At 38.4% G+C, this 20183-nt stretch overlaps 1 protein-coding gene across 6 annotated transcripts in view; it reads left to right on the forward strand.

Annotated features, from left to right (window-relative positions):
* astn1 (astrotactin 1) overlaps nucleotides 1–20183 on the forward strand; it is a 395124-nt gene that overhangs the window by 140524 nt on the left and 234417 nt on the right. For all 6 annotated transcript variants that reach the window (XM_034138228.1, XM_034138230.1, XM_034138231.1 and 3 more), the window contains 2 exons: nucleotides 335–485; nucleotides 19583–19749. In XM_034138228.1, coding sequence (XP_033994119.1) covers nucleotides 335–485; nucleotides 19583–19749 — 318 coding nt within the window. The remainder of the gene's footprint in view (nucleotides 1–334; nucleotides 486–19582; nucleotides 19750–20183) is intronic.

Below are 20183 nucleotides of genomic sequence, written 5' to 3' on the forward strand. Positions count from 1 at the left end.
TCTCAAATCAGTTCTTAGCTGCAATGACCCACCAGCACAGCCCTGCAAATCAGTAACTGTCATGATTTTAGTTTTGTGTGTTTAGTTTCCGGTTTTATTTTTGAAAGTCTGTTCTCCCTGTGTCTGGACTCCATCCTGTGTTTGCCCTCCTGTGTCTGATTGTCAAAGTTGTATATGTTCACTAGGGAGAGGGTTCTGCTCTGTATGTTAAGACTTGTTGCCTTGAAATAAAGGTATTTTCTGTTAAACCCTATATCTGTCCTGCATTTAGGCCCTGCCTGCTTCGCTCACCCTGACATTAACCTCTTTTTGCCAATCATTTCTGCTTTCACAGAGAGGAACTGATGATCAGTTCATCCTTCGACTCCTTGGAAGTCCTCCTGGACTCCTTCGGGCCGGTCAGAGACTGCACCAAAGACAACGGAGGCTGCAGCCGCAACTTCCGCTGCATCTCCGACCGGAAACTGGACTCCACAGGATGTGTGGTGAGTCATCCTTCTTAAATAAGACTGACTGGAAGCTGTCAGACATTAGCTACAGCGGCAGAACATGACCTTTTAGATTTCTATATAAATCCAACTGAAGAACTCTATAGTATGTCTCCACACCATCCTGCTCTGATTCACACTATATGAGCACCTGACACTGACTTTACCTTCAACACCCTTCAGATCCAAGCATTATGGATTTTTTAATATCTACCCACTTACAGAGCCTCTTCAGAATTGGTTCATAATCTAATGTTGAAGGACTCTTCTGTTTGGGCCATCAGTGTTTAAGTATACATATTCATGAGAATATCTGCAGGCCAAGGCGACCCATATCAAGGACAAGCAGCAGACCTGCACTCTGTAATGTGTCTGAGTAGACAGTTTTGAGTTTGCCTGCTGTCTCAAATGCCTCTCAGGCCGACAACATATTCATTACTTCCAGGTGGTGCTTAGCAACCAGGAGAAGTAGCAGCCAGGTTTGTTTTCGTGTCCATCTGTCGGGAGACCCCAGCAATGCCATTGTTATTATTTGCAGAATCTTAGCGCCGTCTGCTAGTGTTTTGCTTCCCCTAAATCCCCAGTTTTCTATAGATAAGCTGTCCTGCACCAGTTGAGCCTTTCAGGTGAACTGGGGAGATGCTATGTATGCAATGCAGTATGCTTCATCCTATCTATTATGATGTACCTGTAGCACAGAGAAACAAGGGAGAACTTGCAAGATGTCTTATTGGGAACATGTTTCATTTATAAATTACAACGTATGGATGTATTTCCGAGCAATTATATATCCAGGTTGTGTAAACATTAGAGTAGAAGTACAATTGTGTTACTCATTTGTTCTTTTAGAATCATCTGACTGTAAAATGTTATCTTATACCGGAGGGCAAAAGGAATTTAACATAAATAACTTATTTGTTCTCCTTAACTCAACAAGTTAAATACATGCTTCCACAAAGAAATGTCAGTTTAATATTGTCTGACTACTTCAAAACTTGTTAACTGTTTTGCGTGGAAATGATTTGCCTCTGTAAAACACATGCATGTTAAAAAGGAGTGCACTACAACATACTGTATACGGACACTTTAAATGAGTTAGTCAGGCAGAATTAAAAGGAATACTTCAACAACAAAATTACCATTTTGATATTGGTTATTCAATCTGTGTTGGCTTTCATTTGAATAATTTAATGTAAAATGTTGTAAACATATATTTTGATTTGTTTTACTGTTAAACAAGGCACCCTACAGTATGTACTTAAATCCATCAATACTTTTCTTGGATTTTTCATTCATCTTGGAGGCATACGAAAAAACATATTTTTCGAGAAATATAGCTAGGGCCGATGGAATGAGATGGAAAAGATTTGTGGGAATTTATTCACCAAACAAAGTATTGGTCCAACTGCAATGTTCACCTCATGATGTTGCTAGATTACATGTAGATGACGCCCAAAGAGATGACCATGAATCCTCTGGTGACCATGAGTGAGATGTTGGATGGTGTCAACACATCCATCTACATCTCTTAGACCATACTTGAGCATTTATTAAAAATCTTCAAAACTCTCAACAGTGACTTTCAGCCCCCGTCAGATTGTGTATTTGAATACTCCCTATTTTGAATTTCTACATGTACTTCAAGTTAAATCTTAAACAGCTATGCTACACATAAGCTTCTTTAATATCAGACGTTGGTACTCAGCTTATACAATTGAGCTTCTGAGCTTTTCAACTGCTTAGTTTTGCTGTTTTTCCAAAAACAAATGCTCAGGAAAACAACCTATTTATTTCCTGTGGGCTTGTACATGTAAACAAATGGATTAGTACTTACATAAAAGCGGCGGACAATCACGGCCTGTTCTGGTCAGAAATATCTCCCATTGTTTGTAGGTATAATTGGTCCTTCGTAATATTGTCTGCTATCTAAAATTACTTCATACACAGTCTGAAACGAGGCTGCAGAATTGCAACTACATTGCACTGGTCAGAGACTAAAATATCTATCCAATTTCCATCCTGTACCGAGAGATGACAGAGAGGAGATTTAGAGCCAGGGCTTTGAAGTCTCATGGGCATTTGAATATGATTTATCAAGTTAACACAACTGTTTCCCACTGCTTTTACATTGTGTGGGAAAGCACATAAAAGTCAAGGTATGGTGTAGTAATGTTTGTTTTACGAAATAAATTACTGGATGCTTTTAAAAAAAAAAAGTGTGCTCACTAGCACTTAATGGGCTGCTTCTCTTTTTTTGCAGTTTGTTGCAAATCCTTGCCAAAAGCATCAGGAAAAAAACACACTTTCTTCTCTCTGAAATGAGTCTTACACAATCCAAACATAAACAATAAAGAGATTTCTTGCTAACGCTTAAATTATTTTCTTTTGTATTTCATTCATTATTTATCGTCATGTTTTATTTCCATCCCTGTGAGCATGTTGGAGAATGCTGTGATATTTTTCTAAGAACATTTGTGAAAACAAGAACAAAGTGATTACATGTACTTACTTACAGTATTTATCCTTTAATGTTTCTCTTTTTCCATTATGTTTAAACATCCACTAAGCTCCACTCTAACCACTAAGGAAATTCATCCCAAGAATAATCCCAGAATGTAATTATATTCACAGTGTATATACACAACAAATCACAGAGCAATATGCACTTACTCTGATCTTTTGCATGCTGCTGTTGCCACTACAGAACAACAGAACTGTTTTTTCTTATCAGAAAGTGTAGAAACTATGCATATTGTGTCTTGTTTGGGACACATTTATCCTGGACTTTCTTACAGACAGGCTCACCAGTCTGCCAATTGGCCTGTTATCTGAATTGGACTAGCAAGTCAGCTTTTTCTTCATACTTAGTACTATGTTAACATATAAGAAGGGACAATATTGCAAATATTGGATGTTGTGAGTTATGATGAGTTAGCACCCTTTAAATCAGTTTGAATAATATTCTCTGCATCTGCAAATCACACACATATTAAAAGGAACAATGAGTGCACAACAAAACACTGTATCTGGGGACATCATTTAAATAAATTAAAGAAATACTTCACCTGCAAATGTACCTTTTTTTAATTACTCACCCTGTGTTAGCTTTAAATTATGATTTTATTTTATGCATACCTCTGCATTTAACAGAAATAAACATTTGGAATGGATTATAGCTAAACTCACATTTTACAACAGCAAAAACTATTTCAAATTAAGTGTTTCAAATCTTGCACATTTAGTATACTATTTATGAAGTATAATCCAAGTGTAATGTATACATTACAAAGCTTTACTACTTTAGGAAGTTCTCGGCACAATACCGGATACATAAGTCTTGGATTATATTGCATGAGTTAATGAGAGTTTGTAAACAGATGTTTTGATACAGTGTGCAGTTAAACATGGCCATCTACTTTGATTTATCAAGAATGTTCTCCATTTATGGATTTTGTCTCATGCAGGGATGCACACAGGTTTTTTTCAAGAATTCAAACCAATAGAAAACAGAACCAGATATCTTACAGTGAGCAGGGATAGCAGCAAAGAGATAGGGAGTTGGTATTCTGCTCAACGGCTCGTTATACTTCATGTTTATGAACGGCATGAACAGGCTAGTAATTGCATTATTTTGATAAGTCATCAGTTGCGTTCGACTGCCCTTACCTCGGTTTTCTATTGAGACATCAATCAAAGCTGTCCTGTCTTCACCTGTTGCACTCAGAGCTGAGCTTCTCTGTCCCATTTCAGCTCTGTTTCTTTTTTCTTTTTTTGTATCTTACATCCCTTTTTTCATTGCTTGTTCATGTTCCTCATTTCTATTTCTGGTTAATGACTCGTATACTATTAATAATATAACTATGCCTATGCATTGAGGCTACGTTGCAATGTAATGAGCACTTAACAGTACTTAAAAGCAGGACTGAAGCCTCAGTAAATGTTTTGATGATCAGTCTTTACAAGTATTTCTACTTACAATCTCTTTTTTAAGCGATGTGATCTCTTCCCAGCCCTGGACTGCATTCTTCTTCATTCACTGAGTTTTCGTAGAAGTCAATCCAAGACGCATCTGCTGCTGCCTTGGCAAATCAGACAGTAATTACACACAAATTGAATGGAATTGGCAGCACAAATTCACCCTGCACTTTTATTCATGTCAATCTGGCACTGAATGTACACAATTATCAATCACAAAGAGGGAGAAATTGATTGGGAGAAGCAGGTGAGTCTAAAGGATTCAGGTATAGATTGAGTGGCTACAGCCATCATTTAAAAGTTGGGTATACTTATTGAATATATGCTGATATAAAGTTCCCCTATTATACTGTTTTTCATCAATATATTATAAGTCTCAGATATATACAAAACATGTCTCTGAAGTGTTTGGCCTCAAAATACCAAACAGATTATTCTAGCATCCCATAATCCCCTCTGTTTCAGCCCTGTTTCAAAAGTGCTGATTCTGTGTCTGTTACTTTAGATGAAAATAAGGAGCCACTCCCCACGCCCCTCTGATGCCCCTTTCACACCGGCGCTTTTCCAGCTCCAGCTCCGGCTCGGAGCTGGAGCTGGAAAAGCGCCGGTTTTTCCTGTTCACACCGCAACGGCGCCGCCTCATAGCTCCGGAATGCGGTTCACTTCCAGCTCCAAAAAATTGTCGGTCTAGAGGCAAGAGCTTCGCTTACGTCTCTCTTACGTCGAGGCGTGCAGGAAAGGATGGGTCGACTGAAGAGTCTCGTCATGCCTGCCTACAAGCAGTAGCGCTGAGCAAAGTGACTAGAAGGCAACCACACACTTATAAAAAAAAAACACACTTTATAAAGTCAGGCAACACTAACCAGGCTTCGTGTGATTCTGTTTATTTGTACCTTACTTTGACCATCCGTTCGCTGTTATTGATCATTGTGGAGAGCAGGCAGACGTTTTGTTTGTTATTATAGCAGCTATCGGATGGAATCAATACATGGGCTGCACAGGTTGTCATGTCCGACTATCACAAGTAGAATCATAATGAAAAATACGCCGGTAAAATGTTCCTGTAGAAAACGGCTTAGCAAGTAGTCAGTTTAGCTTCGGTTGCTATGCTAACATCACCCATGTTATACCAGAGAAACTTTCATAACAGCGTTGTGATGCCAAACAGCGTCAATTCAGACTGACACCAAACAGCGTCAACTCAGACTGACACACATTCACTTAAGGGGAACTGGGGATATGTATCAGCTGCTTGTGTGACAGTCAGACAGTGAATACTTTAGAGCCGTGTGAGCTAACCCGGAGCTAACGGGAGAATAAACTCCCGTGGAAGAGCAGCCAGCACTGCAGCGGTCGGTAAATGCCGCTGAAACACATTAATAAACAATGAACCACGGCACTCTGGAGAAAAGTATAAGGTTGGAGAAGTCGTTATTTAATTTAATCTGGCTTCGCATGATTAAAAGCAACACGATCATCGACCCGACGCAGTCCCCCCCGTTGTTGTTGTGAGCTCCGTTGGGGAGAAAATCAGCGATGTAAACGGTGACGTCATGACGCAGCAGCGGCAGCTGGGCGGTGTGAACAGAGCGGTAGCTGAAAAGGGAAACCGGAGCTGAACCAGAAAAGCTCTAGCTAGGTGCTAGAAAGGGAAAAGCGCTGGTGTGAAAGCCGCATGAGAGATATTTGGTTAAAAAGAACACAATGGTGCTCTTTTTAACCAAAGGAGATTCAGGTGATAAGGTGGGGGGGGGGGATTACCTTGGTTGGTGATTGGCTAATGGTTACACAAGCCAAAAAATCGTTATGACATCATAAATTGGCCAACACATCGTTATCAGCTCATTTTCAGACAGGTTTTTATATAAATGGATCAGGACAAAAAGAGAGCAAATCTTTTTACCTGAAACTTTCAGAATCTCTTTACACAGAGGGGACACATCTTTATGTATAAAAGACATGAAAAAGTGGATTTTGCACAATAGGTGACCTTTAATGATTCAAATGTCTTATCCTGTAGCTTATCTCTCCTAAATTGATCTTTCTGAATGAGACATGCAGTTATAATGCCGTTTATCTAATAACAACCAGTTCTTAGCATCATTGATCTGCACCCACACATACTCGCTTCCCGGTCCTGTCCATCACCGCTCCCAGCTGCAGCTGCATACATTACTGTGTGTTTTAGTAATTATCGTGTGACTGTCGAGCCTCTCATCAATCTAATCATGGTGGTAAACTGGCTAGGCCCCAGCGCTCCGTTTCCACCCTAATCAATTAACACCTTGTCTGAGTCCGTGCTGCCAGTAGCTGTCCTGTCTGCGCTTAATATCTTTCCTGGTGCGAGAGTCGACTGATGCACTGACTGACCTGTTCTGTCTCGTTGATATATAGCACTCCTGGGGAGAGGCAGCAGGGAAGCGAGAGTATAATAATCACTGGATGATTGTTGGATTAATTAGCTTCTTCTTGTCACTTTTCTCCTCTGTAAAATGGTGGAAAACAAGGATGTTGTTAACAACCCAGATTGCCACCAGGATGGAATGACGAGATTGGCTGGGTGCCTTGCAAACAGCTTGTACAGCGATATATAAACCTGCAGTACACTGGCGATGTTGATCATTAGTGCTGTTTCGTGCAGTTTGCAGCAGTTATTGTTGTATTTGCTCCTAATTAACTGTACGGTGGAAAAAAGACAGGTGTGTGTACAGAGTTAGTAATGCGACTGCATGATTAATGCTGCTACGGCACAGTGTACCTGCATTTTTAGTTAGATTCACATATTTTGTATATACAACTTTGGACACTTTGTATGTCTTAAGTTATATTAAATACTTCTACCTATTGGATTTGACACTTGCAATGTTTTTGTAGTGTTTCTTTGCAGGTGTATCCATTACTTTTATATATTTTCTCTAAGAATTACAAAGGGAAGTGCTCTCCATTAGATGACACTCTTGTTTTGTAAAGTCAAAACATGGGTGTTGCATGTTTAACTGATGAAACATCTTCACTGATTGGCTAAGATATGCCTTAAACAAATGTTTACGTTTCAGTTATTGTACTTGAGTCTAAAGCAGGGCTCTCCAACACGTCGATCGCAAGCTACCGGTAGCTCGCGGGCAGCTTTTCAGTAGCTCGCAGCTCGATTATCGATTATAGCGTAGTAAGGTTGCTTCTTGATTTTTCGGCCGCGGCTGGACAATAAGGTTTTTTTATTTTAGAATTGTTTCTGTCACACGAATATCAAATGGTCGGTGACGCAGAGATCTAGGAACAGACGTGACAGCAGCACAGCGACAACACACACGGAGCAGTCTGCTTTCTCCACCAACACCAGTCCAGAACCAACAGCAGAATGACCCGCTCTGAATCAGGCCCTGTCGCTGCGCCTCAGAGACACACAGGGAGGGATTTGTGTTTTTTGAAAAACACTCGTTATCGTCATGTCAGGTTTTTGGTGGATTTAATCAAGTCTTGGATTGCAGAGTATGAATGTCCTCTTGCTATTTTCCGTTGATAAATACGTGTGTAAAGTTTGTGAAGGCAGGAGGAAAGCTTCCGCGATCACCGTCTCCTCTCCGTTCCTCCAAACCCCGCCCCCTCCCTGAAAATAATGAGTGACAGGCTGATAGTGACCCGATAGAAACTTTATTATTCACTTAATCACTGATTGAGATATAATGAAGCTTAATCTCATACATTCATGGAATTTATGTAACAGTAAGACAGAGAATGTAAGTGTGCATCCACATGCACTATTTTTGTTTGTATATGCTATTGTAAATACTCCTGTTGTCTGCTGTGTTCAGACTTAAGTCATGTTTGTGATGCCACATTCAAGACATTCAGTGTCTTTTTTTTTAACAGAATACCGTTGCTAGAAGCTGCAGCTAGACTGCAGAAGTATTATTTTTTTGTTTTTGAGGATGGAACAATTTCACACACAGATATAGGGAGGCTAGACCTATACAATTGATTTATTATGGTTTATAATTTAATGTCAAGACGACGAAGAAGAAGAAAAAGATGGCTGAACAACTGTTCAGTGTCAATCCTGTGGAGATCTCCAAAATAAAAATCACAACATTTCTGGAGCCTTGTAGACCCCGAAGACTATAAGAACATTCACCAAGCAGCACTGAAAATGTCTGCTTTATTTGGTTCTACAAACCTTTGTGAAGCAGCTTTTTCTGACATGAATGTCATGTACATGTAAATACAGAACAAGACTGACTGATGGACATTTAAATGACTCTATTAGAGTGAACCTAAGTGGGTACACTCCAGCATACACCTCTATGGTGGACTCCATGCAGCGCCATTCATCTCACTAACTGTGAAAAAGAGTGAAATGCTTGTAAGGTGGTGATTAAGGACACTTATGTGAATGTTCAGTGAAGTACTTACTATGTGGGCCATAATAATATGTGAGAAATGTTCATTTTCTTGGACCTTGATGTGAAGTTAAGATTTTTGATAAGCTTTGGGTATTGCAATTTCACACGTGTACAAAAGTAGCTTAATTCAACTGATGAGGGCTATGTGAATAAATGTAAGCGATGTGATGCAAGTAGCTCTTGGCCACTTTCATTTTTCAAAGTAGCTCTCAGATGAAGAAAGGTTGGAGACTCCTGGTCTAAAGAAAATAATATTGCAACCACTGCTCTTGCTAAAAGTCTCATCTAGGGCTGGGACATGTATCAATATGGTGGTATAGGATTAGATATCATCTTTGATTTTTCATAATGTAATATTGGATTAATGAAGTGTATTTTCCTTGTTTTAAATGCTGCTAAACACTGAAGAGATGTGATTTTCTGACTAACCAGACTGTTCTTGTATGTGCCTTTACCCATTTAGTCATAGTATTCATTTATTTATGTTTTCGGTATATATTTTACATTTTTCCAAGCCATAGTTAAATAATTGTTATGTTATGAAGAACTGCTTGTTCCGGTTTTAAATTGGCTTTAAAAATGGCATTGTCCAAAAGGTGAAACAGTTGCGTAAGTTATTTGCATATTACAGCAAATTACAAAATGTAATAGTGTCAAACAATTCTACCAACAGCCATAAACCCACAAAGAAGAGGTACTTGTTAGCAATCTTCAAAAACAATGAGCATTACTCATAAACCAAAGTATTTATTTATAACACTTTTTACACTTGGCAATGCTAGTCCAAACCAGATCATGTCACCTTTTGCAAAAGCCCACATTAACATAATGCTAGTCCAACGCATTATATAATATGAAGTACACATGACATACACTACACTGCAGCATGAGTTTTTTAAATAAAAAAAGTGCTGCAAGCCAAAGCACTTCTTCCTCCTGCTGTGTATTGGTGTACTTCCCCTCAGGCAGCAAAAACAATCTTGACTGGGATCACATTTTAGGACTCTAAGCAGTGTTGAGCGTAGTCGATACCTGGCAGAAATACAGTATAGCTAGACCTGGCCCTAAAGAGGAATAGGAGCACATTAGATTGTCACAAATGATGTTTTCTCTCCTCGGGTCATTTATGTTAGCGTGTGTTCACAATGGAAAGGGTTCATAGATGCATCTGCTGAACATCAAATACTGTAGGGTATATAGTTTTTGGGAGAAATGTTGAGTGCAATTTATTTGTATCCTTTATTCACAAAAACATTTGTATTTAATATAGCAAGTTTAATATAATATAGCATCTGTTTTTAGATGACATCAACCTGAAGCTACATTAGGGTAACTGTGAGTGTAAAGTGGTACATAAATAAATCAAGGATTAACACATGTATTCATTATCATATGGTTTTATTTACACACATTCTTTTTCTTGAAAGACGCTAGATCAAAACATCAATCAAAGATGAGGCAGTAAAGTATTATCTGTAGTATAGAGATACATTCATCACATTAGTAATCATAATAAAGGGTCCCTGAGGAAATAAAGTATGTTTTAAGTAGCCTTAGCGCATTAATAATACAGCAGTTTACATGGCCTGGCATTTAGAAATGTTTGATGACTGCTTCTAGAAATGTACATACATGTTGGAAAAGCATTTAATTAGGGATATCGATCAGATATTTTATGTATATACATGTATTTATAAAATTAACAAAACATACCAACAAATGTAGAATCTGCTACATGTCTTAACTGACTGTTAAAAATTGCGTAACTGAAAGTGCAGATGATTGTAAGCATTTTAGGACGTATACATGATCAACAAGTTAGCATATTTACAGTTATTGCCTATATTTCAGTAACCAGCTATGAGATATGTTTACTTACACGTTTCTCAGCGTGGTAGTTTTCTGTCTAATGTAGACTCCCCCGACTCTAATGGACTTTGTTACCTCAGATAACATGAGGACAAGTCTCGTTCCCTGTAGACCAAACAGTGTGGAAACGACAGAAAAGCTACCCTATCTCATCAGTTCATAAAAACTTAAACTCAGATTCCACGTTTGCTTTTCCTTACAGTATACACAATGCTTGTCTCTTTAAAAGTAATATGTAGCCTTTTTTGTTAGGTTTTCTCCTCACAGTAATAATGTTTTCATCTGTAAGTAAAGACAGTTTTTACCAATCATTTAAAGTGAACCTTCTCTGAAAGGAAAACCTCATGTTTACGAAATGTTAGTCAGAAAGTGTCCGATTATGTGATACTGACATAACACTAACAGCTCCAGGGTTAGAGTAAATGAAAATAACGTGGATCAAAGTATATGATCTTTCTTCTTAAGATTAGTCTTCAGTTTCAGTGTGTCCATTTGACCTCGGCTCCCTCCCAGTTGTGCTTTTTGCACTTGCTCTCAAGGTTACTTAATGTCCAAGCTTCTTCGCACTGAGCTCACCATAACATCCACAGGAGACCGGAGCGAGGAGCTGAGAACTCTGGGATAAGCTGACCTTTAACACGCACTGCTTATCTCTTCACACCGGCCGTTGCAGAACTCTTTAAAGACAACTTTCCCTATTGGGTAACATAAAGGAGAATGGAATAATGTTTTAGGCTGAACAATCTGATTTCTCAGGCGTCTTTGGCATAGATAACTTTTGCTGCAGTGCAGATAACACGTTTTAAAGTTCTGGCAAATACATCACCCCAGTGATGTATTTGATGTTTCTGTCAATAAGTATTTTAATGCTATGCATGGATCCTTTTCATTATTGCTTGAAATTATACAGGACCTGGATTTACTGTACACGGTTATGCAAGTGTTGCAGAGGATAAATACTGAGCTTTGCCATCGAGGAAAACACAGCTTTCATCTCGTAAAAACTATTTGATTTAGACAAGAGACAAATGGATTTAACTAAGATAAGCATTGTTGGGATACATCTTGTCCAGTTTAGATGTATACAAACAAACAAGGTACAGTATGAAACATTTCCTATCTCTGAAAGAGCATCCTCCAAACTAAAATACTAAATATGTAATTTGCTGTTGCCTTAAATATGATGTTTTCTGATCAGACACTCCTATCAGAAGAAACATTGTTAATACGTTTAATCCAAAAACTTTAATCATACTCATTTGTATGAGTCAGCATTCAAAAATTACAAAGGATCTTGAAAGACTGGAAGTGGACAGTGAGAACAGAGCTTTTAACCCTGAGTGGACAGACGTTCATCCTGCCCACTGGGAGCACAGAACCAGTGTGTCTCATTTGTTCAGAGACCGTGGCGCTCATTACAAGTGCCAATGTGAAACGCCACTATGAGACAAAACACAAAGTGTTTGACCAAACATTCCCTCTCATGTCAGAACTGAGGTCACACAAAATAAGCAGTCTCAGAGCCCAATATGATCAGTCCACCAGGATCAAAATTCAAACTAAATGTGGTTCCAGGCTAACCAATGAGCACCTGCATGTGTGTATGAGAATGGCCCTGACATCATTTCAGCCCAGATTTAAACTCCTGGCAGGACAAGCTCAAGCTCAATTCTCGCACTGAACAAAAAAAAGTGAGTGAGGGACTGAAATATAAGAGGGAAAGAAAGAGAAACTTTAAAACTGTTCAATTGTTATGATGTGTAAAGACTGATATTGTTCTATAATCGGCTGCAACTGTTAAGTCATGATGTGAAACGGTTAACAAAGAAAAAGGGAAACTCAAGCTGCTGCTACACTTTATTTTGTTCATCTAAAATTAAGCACTTTTAAGATGCACACATTTTCAAAAGCTATTTTATTTATTTTCTCTATTTTATTTTTAAATGCAGCCCGAGAGGAACATTAAACATATCCACAGTATTTTACTGTATATCTGTATAGTTCAATGTTCATTGACAATAAATATTGTTGTTTTTGAATTGTACTTTCTTTATTTGATTGGCAGTCAGTTGTTGATTACATGCAGACGTTGATACAGCTACTTCAATATATATCACACTAATTCATAAAGCAAGTTAGACATTTTGATGTTCTGGACCTTTGCATGGGGAGATTTTCTCTAACTGGACCTCGTTGAATTTTAGTTGAATACCCCTGACTTAGGCCCTAAAAACACAATTCTCCTTTTTTTGTTAAAAGTTATTATTCACAGGACCAAAAGTATACAGTACTGTAATTTATCTGGTGAGGCCAGTCTCTAAATCAAACAAAACAACATTATCAGCTGAATTCTCACAGGCCCCCAAACTAAAAAGTAACTGCTATACAGTGGAAACCCTTAAGGTGCTTTTGATATGAACTTTCCAATGCACATATTCACAAACAAGGGAGACATCAACCTAAAGTAAATACAATCATTGAAAAAATGTCATGCATGTATAAATATGAACAAAGGACATATTATTCTGAATAATGTTTTACTTGCCATTCTAAAACAACAGCAGAAAGTCCTTCAGTCATTTCATAATGTATATTAAAAGCACTATAATATATATATATATATATATATAAATAAAGTAGCCATTTAGTAAGTAGAACACACTCATTGAAATTGATTAAATTACGTTTTTAAGCATGAATGGTTTGTAAAATTCAGCTTGAATTTATATAGCGTGAAAAAAAGTCCATATTTCTTGATGGGGAACCCATTGGATAGTGATTAGTACTTCCAGAGTAAATGCAATACCTTTCATTACCAGCTCTCAATCACGGATCTGCCTATCAGACACATTTTAAAAAGTGCATAGCTTATCCAAATGCTCCCACAGGGATTTAATGCCGTTGGCAATAGCAGAGTACTGATTCCCTTAAGCCTCACAAGCGGTGCAGGAATGTGTCTCCATTAAGAAACAGGATTAAAAGGCATGGTGGTTCAAGGGGTTTTCCAGAGCTTTGTACTGCTTCGTCTTCTACGTACAGCCGAGCAGACAGTACTCTCACTCACTGTCCAGTTATTAAATGGTCTAAGATGAATGATGATTACTTTGCCTTCAAAAACCCTTTTGCTAGTGTCAGTGGACGGTCATTATCCAGTGTCCTGCGTGGATGACAAATGCTCTTCCCGGTTGGTTGCAGATATATACTGTCAATGCTACACTAGCACTTTTGACTACAGATTCTGATAAGATTAACAGGGACATAGATCAATACAATCACTCTTTTCATTCTACTTTTGAGTTTGTTATCAAGAAAGTGATAAATGATGATGATTTCCTGAGCCCTACTTTCTTACACTTTGGGCAAACAGACTGATTCAGTTGCTAAAAGCAGCTTTTCTTTTGCCGTCTTGCTTTTGAGAGAATGGTCTGTTTCTAAAGGCTTTATTATGTCAATGTCTGACCTCATATTGAAAGGTTGGAAGTCCAGAACTGAGAGGCAAGAAGGTCTCTGCTATTGTTTGCTACTCTGCACCTGTCTGAACTCAGTTCTCTGCAGCGATCATTCAAAGCTTTTTAAATTGTGCAGCACTTTACTACTAACAAAGGCCTGCCAGTTTTAAAAGCTTTCTTTTATTACATGTTATATCTGAAGATTCTACTACTTAAAGCTTTTAGAGGTTTAACTTCTGAACCCTTATTGATGTATAATGGTGTGAAATACAGGCATTATTTCAACGTTTATTTTCTTTACTTGTAGGGATTGAATCAAGGTTAAGTCCATAGCAAAGATGTCCATGTTATTTCATTATGTTAGATATAAAATCAAAGTTAGTTTTGGATGGGAAGCATGATATAAAAAAAGAATAGAGACACGTGTCCCATTATTTAATGTGAATACATCATCTATTAGCCATATTAAAAAAAAAAACACACCTATAATCACTATCTGCAGATTTGGTGACTCCCTATACCAGGGGTCGGCAACCTTTTTGATATGAAGTGCAATTTAAAAAAATTAATTGTGATCAGTGTGGCGACGATCGTGAACTGTCAACAGGAGGGTGGGAGGAGCCTCAATGGAAGAAGCAGCAGTGTGTAGACCTCTTTCACATGTCAGCGCAACTTGCATGATGCTGTTTAAACACATTTTATTAATTGGTTATTTGGTTTAAACGGCATAATAATAATAATAATAAGGACGACCTGTGATTCTCCAGAACACACAGATGGCCAGTCCACCCCGGTGTAGCATATTATTTCGATGAGAGATGAGCAGATCACCACTGGGCTTTCAACTAAAGACACAGCCACGCAAAACCTGTGGCATTTGTACAGCTCCTTATGGGTACTGCAATTTGTGAAGTGCCAGAGCGGCAGCAGTGCTTTCCTCTGTGGTGAAACGATCAGCCCTGCACCACGGAGGAAAGCGGCAGAAAGTCGCCTGGAGTTAAAGAGAGCGGGGCTGCGTTGAGTGCATGGCTTCCTTCTGCAGGTAACGGGGAGACGTGCTCTGGCGGCGGTCTCGTTCAGGATCCGAAAATAAAATGTCAATATTTTGCACACTTATTCCACTTATTCCTAGTGTGCCACTGGTTACGGTGCCGACCTCTGCCCTACACCATGACTTTTGTGACAATCAGTGTCTTTTGTCATTAATTCAGTCATGCTGAGTTATTAAAAGCATTTCACCAAAGCCACATACTTACTCTAAATAAAAAATACCAGGAGAAGTTTTTTAATCATCTTACATTTTGAAGGATTTAAGGATTGTTCACTTGGGAAGTGGTTTTATACAGAGGATTATCGATGATTTACCAAGGATTATTGACCAGATTTGTGGAAATCTCGAGTGATAACAATCCACGGACAAAGACTCTGGCAGGCGCACATTCTTAATGATTATCATCCTACGGACAACTGGAAGAAGGCTCAGAGTTATCGCTATTCCGGCATGTCGGAAGCCTATTATGGAAGTCAATATCTCAAGCTATCTGTGTTGGCAAGATACACTGCAGCGACCTGTCGATACAAATTCTTCTTGGTCTGCACCATATATCTACACGTGTATTGAGTACTAGTGATTTAAATACTCTGTGCCATACCTGTTTTAAGAAATGCAATGGCTTGTGTCCTCTTTGCATTACAGGTAATACACCTTTTGTCTCAAAGGTCCCTTAAAGACTGACAAAATCAATATCCGTTTACCAAAGGAGCAAGAAATGGTCATTCAATATACGCATGTCCCCATTCTGTACTCATGTCACCACAAATACAAATGATCCCAAAGTCTTTACTTTTTAAGGTATATATATCATAGCAGTTCTATAATCAATCATATCCTATTACTTTAACTGCTGTTAGACAGCATTATACATTCAGAAAACTTCCTTTATGATACAAAATTAAATAACCAACTTTAAAATATTTGGGTTTTTGGACTGACAAACATTGAGAATGTCTAAATCATTCAAATGTAGTTTCTTTAAATATCCAAATAAATGGGGGTCTGTCCTTGCATTTAGGAAGTTATAACAACTTTTAAGATTCATAATCCCCTGAGCCAATGTAAATGTATAGCAGCAACACTATTTGATAGGCCCTACTCATTCTGCAAAGTAGCAATTTTTCTCTATGTGCATACTGTTCATCACAGTTTCATAGGCTACACGCAGACACAACTATATAATCAATAGGGACAGTGACATTGTGTATCCCAAAACCACACATAAGACCACATTTAGATCCTTTTATATTGAAATTGTTCACCACTGATTTTAGCCAACGAGTGAGGTCATTGGGACCCCTGTCGTGTATCACTACTGTTAACCTTTTTGGCCCTGCATTTTATTTGAACTTTCCAGACCACGTTAGATTTCCTCACTATGTTACGCCTTTTTTAGTCACCTGGTCGCCACACTAGCTAAACAATGCTACACACCTGCTCATCATTTACGCTCCTAGTAGTACAGTATATATTCCAGCCATACATCTGTTTTCCCTCCTTTAAATAGCTTTGTGGACTCTCTTCCGCAATCTATCACGTTGCATAACCTGCTTTCTGGGGCCAGTCTTTCACTTGTCTACTAATCTTGCCATTTGGGTTATTGCACGGTATAACTTATTTCTTGTTGTCAAATGAAACACAGTTTCTTTAAAGCTCTATTTAATTCAACCTGTTCTTCCTTTCCCTGAAATGAGGACACATGCAAAAAGCCATGACTGATCTGTCTCGCCAGCTACAGTATAATTATTCGCAAGCATTCTGTCCTTCACTTTTACCTGTCGGCTAGTCATTGATCTATTGTAGTACACCACACATCTACTGTAAGTCTTCATCTTTTCGCCCTCCGGAGTTTCCTTCCCTTCCATATGTAATGTACTTAGGACTACAATCAAATGTTCTTTCGACCTCCGGGAGTTCATTTGATGAGCCTCTGTTAATCTAATCTATAAAGTATATGGGGTAGCAAGGAAATTGAAATTTGCTACGCCATAAGTTATGTATGGGGAAAATTGCTATCTCTTAACAGATTTCACACTTTTTGAGTAGTTCTAACTGTAAAAGGGTGGGAGACCTATCTGCTTTACATCCCTGAATGTCACAGTGTCAGCAGAATCAAATGAAGGTTACACATTTCTGTCCTACAAAAGAGCCTTACTATATTTGTTACTTATACTTTAATAATGATGAACATTAGGTTGTTTTGGCCACGTTCAACACTTATATGAATGTGATGTTACTACAGTAGTAATCTGGTTGCAAAACATATGATAATTAAGCCAGTATCATAAAGCATAAATGGAAGCTGATATAAATCAAGTAAAGCAAGGACTTCTTCAAACCCATGCCTGAACTTAATGGAAGATCAAAATGTATAAATGTTTTAAGAAAAAAAAGTCGTTCCTTTTGAGATCTCAAGAACTTCAGTGTTGCAATGCCACTGAAAACACATTTTAAAGTTTTATACCAACTAGAACAAAGGTACACTGCACCACAGTATTGGAATCCACAACAAGCATTCAAGCTTTACAAGCTAAATGAGCCCTATCCCTCTGAAGAATTATATGCCTAAATAATAAAAAATAAGTAGTTGCCGATTCCTCAGCGCTTATGGGAAACCAGCTGCCTAGTCGCTGTTCAGAGGGTGCGTTGGCTTGTTAAAATGCACTCCATCAAAGTTTCCTTTGAAGTAATAGCTGACAGAAAACATAATGTGAATTTGACCTGACACGTCTGTGAAAGAAATTGCCTGTGAAATACTGAAGAAGGGAAATGGGGTGAAGTCAGGTCTCACAGCTCTTTTGTGCAGTCACCCCAGCACAGAATGCATTTCAATTAAGAAGTTGTCCATGGCTCGATGAGAACGTCAGGATGTAGTTGTTTATTTTAATATTTGAAGTTAATGTACGACACTCATTGCTGTTTTACACATTTCCAAACAAATGAATTGAATCTTCTTACTCATCAAATACAAAGACAGTCCCATCTGGATTGTACATGAATTGTAAACCTGCAGTATTGCCTCATCCCTGTCCTCATTATAAATGACACTGGTTGTCTGCCATTTCATCACTGTTCTTGTCATTCCCTGTGCCACAGTAAATAATCAAATGGCAGTGCTATGCAAAGTCTATTTCCTTTCTAACATATACACAATACAACTTTAAAACTCCTTTGTGAGAACTGGGTATGGTTTTTGCAGTCAAAAATGTACCTACTGTGGCTGTATGTGAAATGAGAACAGCTGGGGCAGAATAAGTGCACTACTACTTTATTAAGACATCGCAATATCACAATGCATTGAACACAAATGTGACCCGCTCTATCGAAATCAGTCGGAAGTCGCAACGGCTCAAAAAAATACTTTTTGTATAACAGTGTATACAACTCAAAATGTGTCTTCGGGTCAATGCGACTGATTTCGATGGAGCAGGTCACAAATACACTTGATGACTTCTGAAACGTATCATTTTATTTATTTTATTTTATCGGTTTTATTGGTGTAGAGATGGCAAATTTGGTCGAAGGAAAGGTTTGGATAGGTGGTGTGTAATTTGTAAGATCTAATGCAATTTCAGTTAACGTCAATAGAGAGCTCACCCAAATAAAAACCAAAATGTAACCCTTGTAGGACATTCATTTACCTCTAGAACCACTGGATGGGTTGCCATGTTTCTTTACACATATTTATGGTGAATTTATCTGAATACATTTGTCGATCTCCCCATTAACTATAGTTTGTTGTCCAGTGCTGACATTACATTTACCGGACCTTTGTCTGCAAATTGACTGCACACAGTCCCTTGATCTTTGCATCATTTCTTTCAAATAAATGTAGGCTTTGGAATGTCCAAAGTTAACAGAAACAGAATTGTGTTTTCAACCAAACTGTGTATTAAACACTGAAAAGTGGATAGTGGATCCCCTGATCTTTCAACCTGCACGACTTGTGCTTCACTCAGCCATAGTCCAACATTGTCTAGTAACAAGCCATACCCCCCCACAAAAAATGAAACAAAACATAGTGTGCACTTTGTTTCAACAATGATAAAAAGCCTGTGCCTTTGACTCTACTTTTGCAGCCTAGTGTTGTCATTTAGACTGATTTAAATTGTACTTCTTGCAATATGCACATTTACAGACTAAGGTCAGTGCTCATACAGGCTGCACTAATAGGAACAGAAATCTGAGTGTTTACATTCTGTGGTGCAGATGTTATCTGGTCTGTTTACCTGTCCCATCTGGGATTAGTGTTAATGTGGCAGCTTCTCACAGTTTAAGCAGCTCTAAGAATGTAGTAAAATATGTAATTGCTATCATTAGTCATTTAAAACATTATTCCTCCAACAGTGTCCTCCAGGGCTGAGTCCTATGAAGGATGGGACCGGGTGCTACGACCACCACATCGGCATCGACTGCTCCGATGGGTTTAACGGTGGGTGTGAGCAGCTGTGTCTCCAGCAGCTGGCTCCTCTGGAGGATGACCCGACACTCTACAACATCCAGATGTTCTGTGGGTAAGGAATTACAGATTCTTGGTTTAATTCTAAATTACTTAATTACTTTATTTCATAACATTGTTATGTTGAGTCTGATCCTTGACATGGCATCAAGTCATGAAAGCTTGGGATGTTTTCATTCAAAGATGAACAAAATCAATTCCTATATTATTATATTATGGAAAAGCATTAGAATTAGCAATTTAAGAATTTTGACTTTTAACAGTTTTCTATTTCCATTTGAAATTAACACATTTGCAAGTTTGGCTTTTCTATACCTCACTAATGGCGCATTTCCACTACACGGCCTCGCTCGGCCTCGCTCGGTATGGCTAGGCCTCGTTAGGACTGGCTCACTTTATGGCGCATTTCCATTACAGTTTAGGAACTGGGGTAGTATCTATAGTAACGCAGTGTAGGCGGAGCCGTGACGTCATCTTCAATGAGAACCC

The sequence above is a fragment of the Trematomus bernacchii genome, unplaced genomic scaffold, assembly GCF_902827165.1.
Source record: "Trematomus bernacchii unplaced genomic scaffold, fTreBer1.1, whole genome shotgun sequence".
Lineage (NCBI taxonomy): Eukaryota > Metazoa > Chordata > Actinopteri > Perciformes > Nototheniidae > Trematomus > Trematomus bernacchii.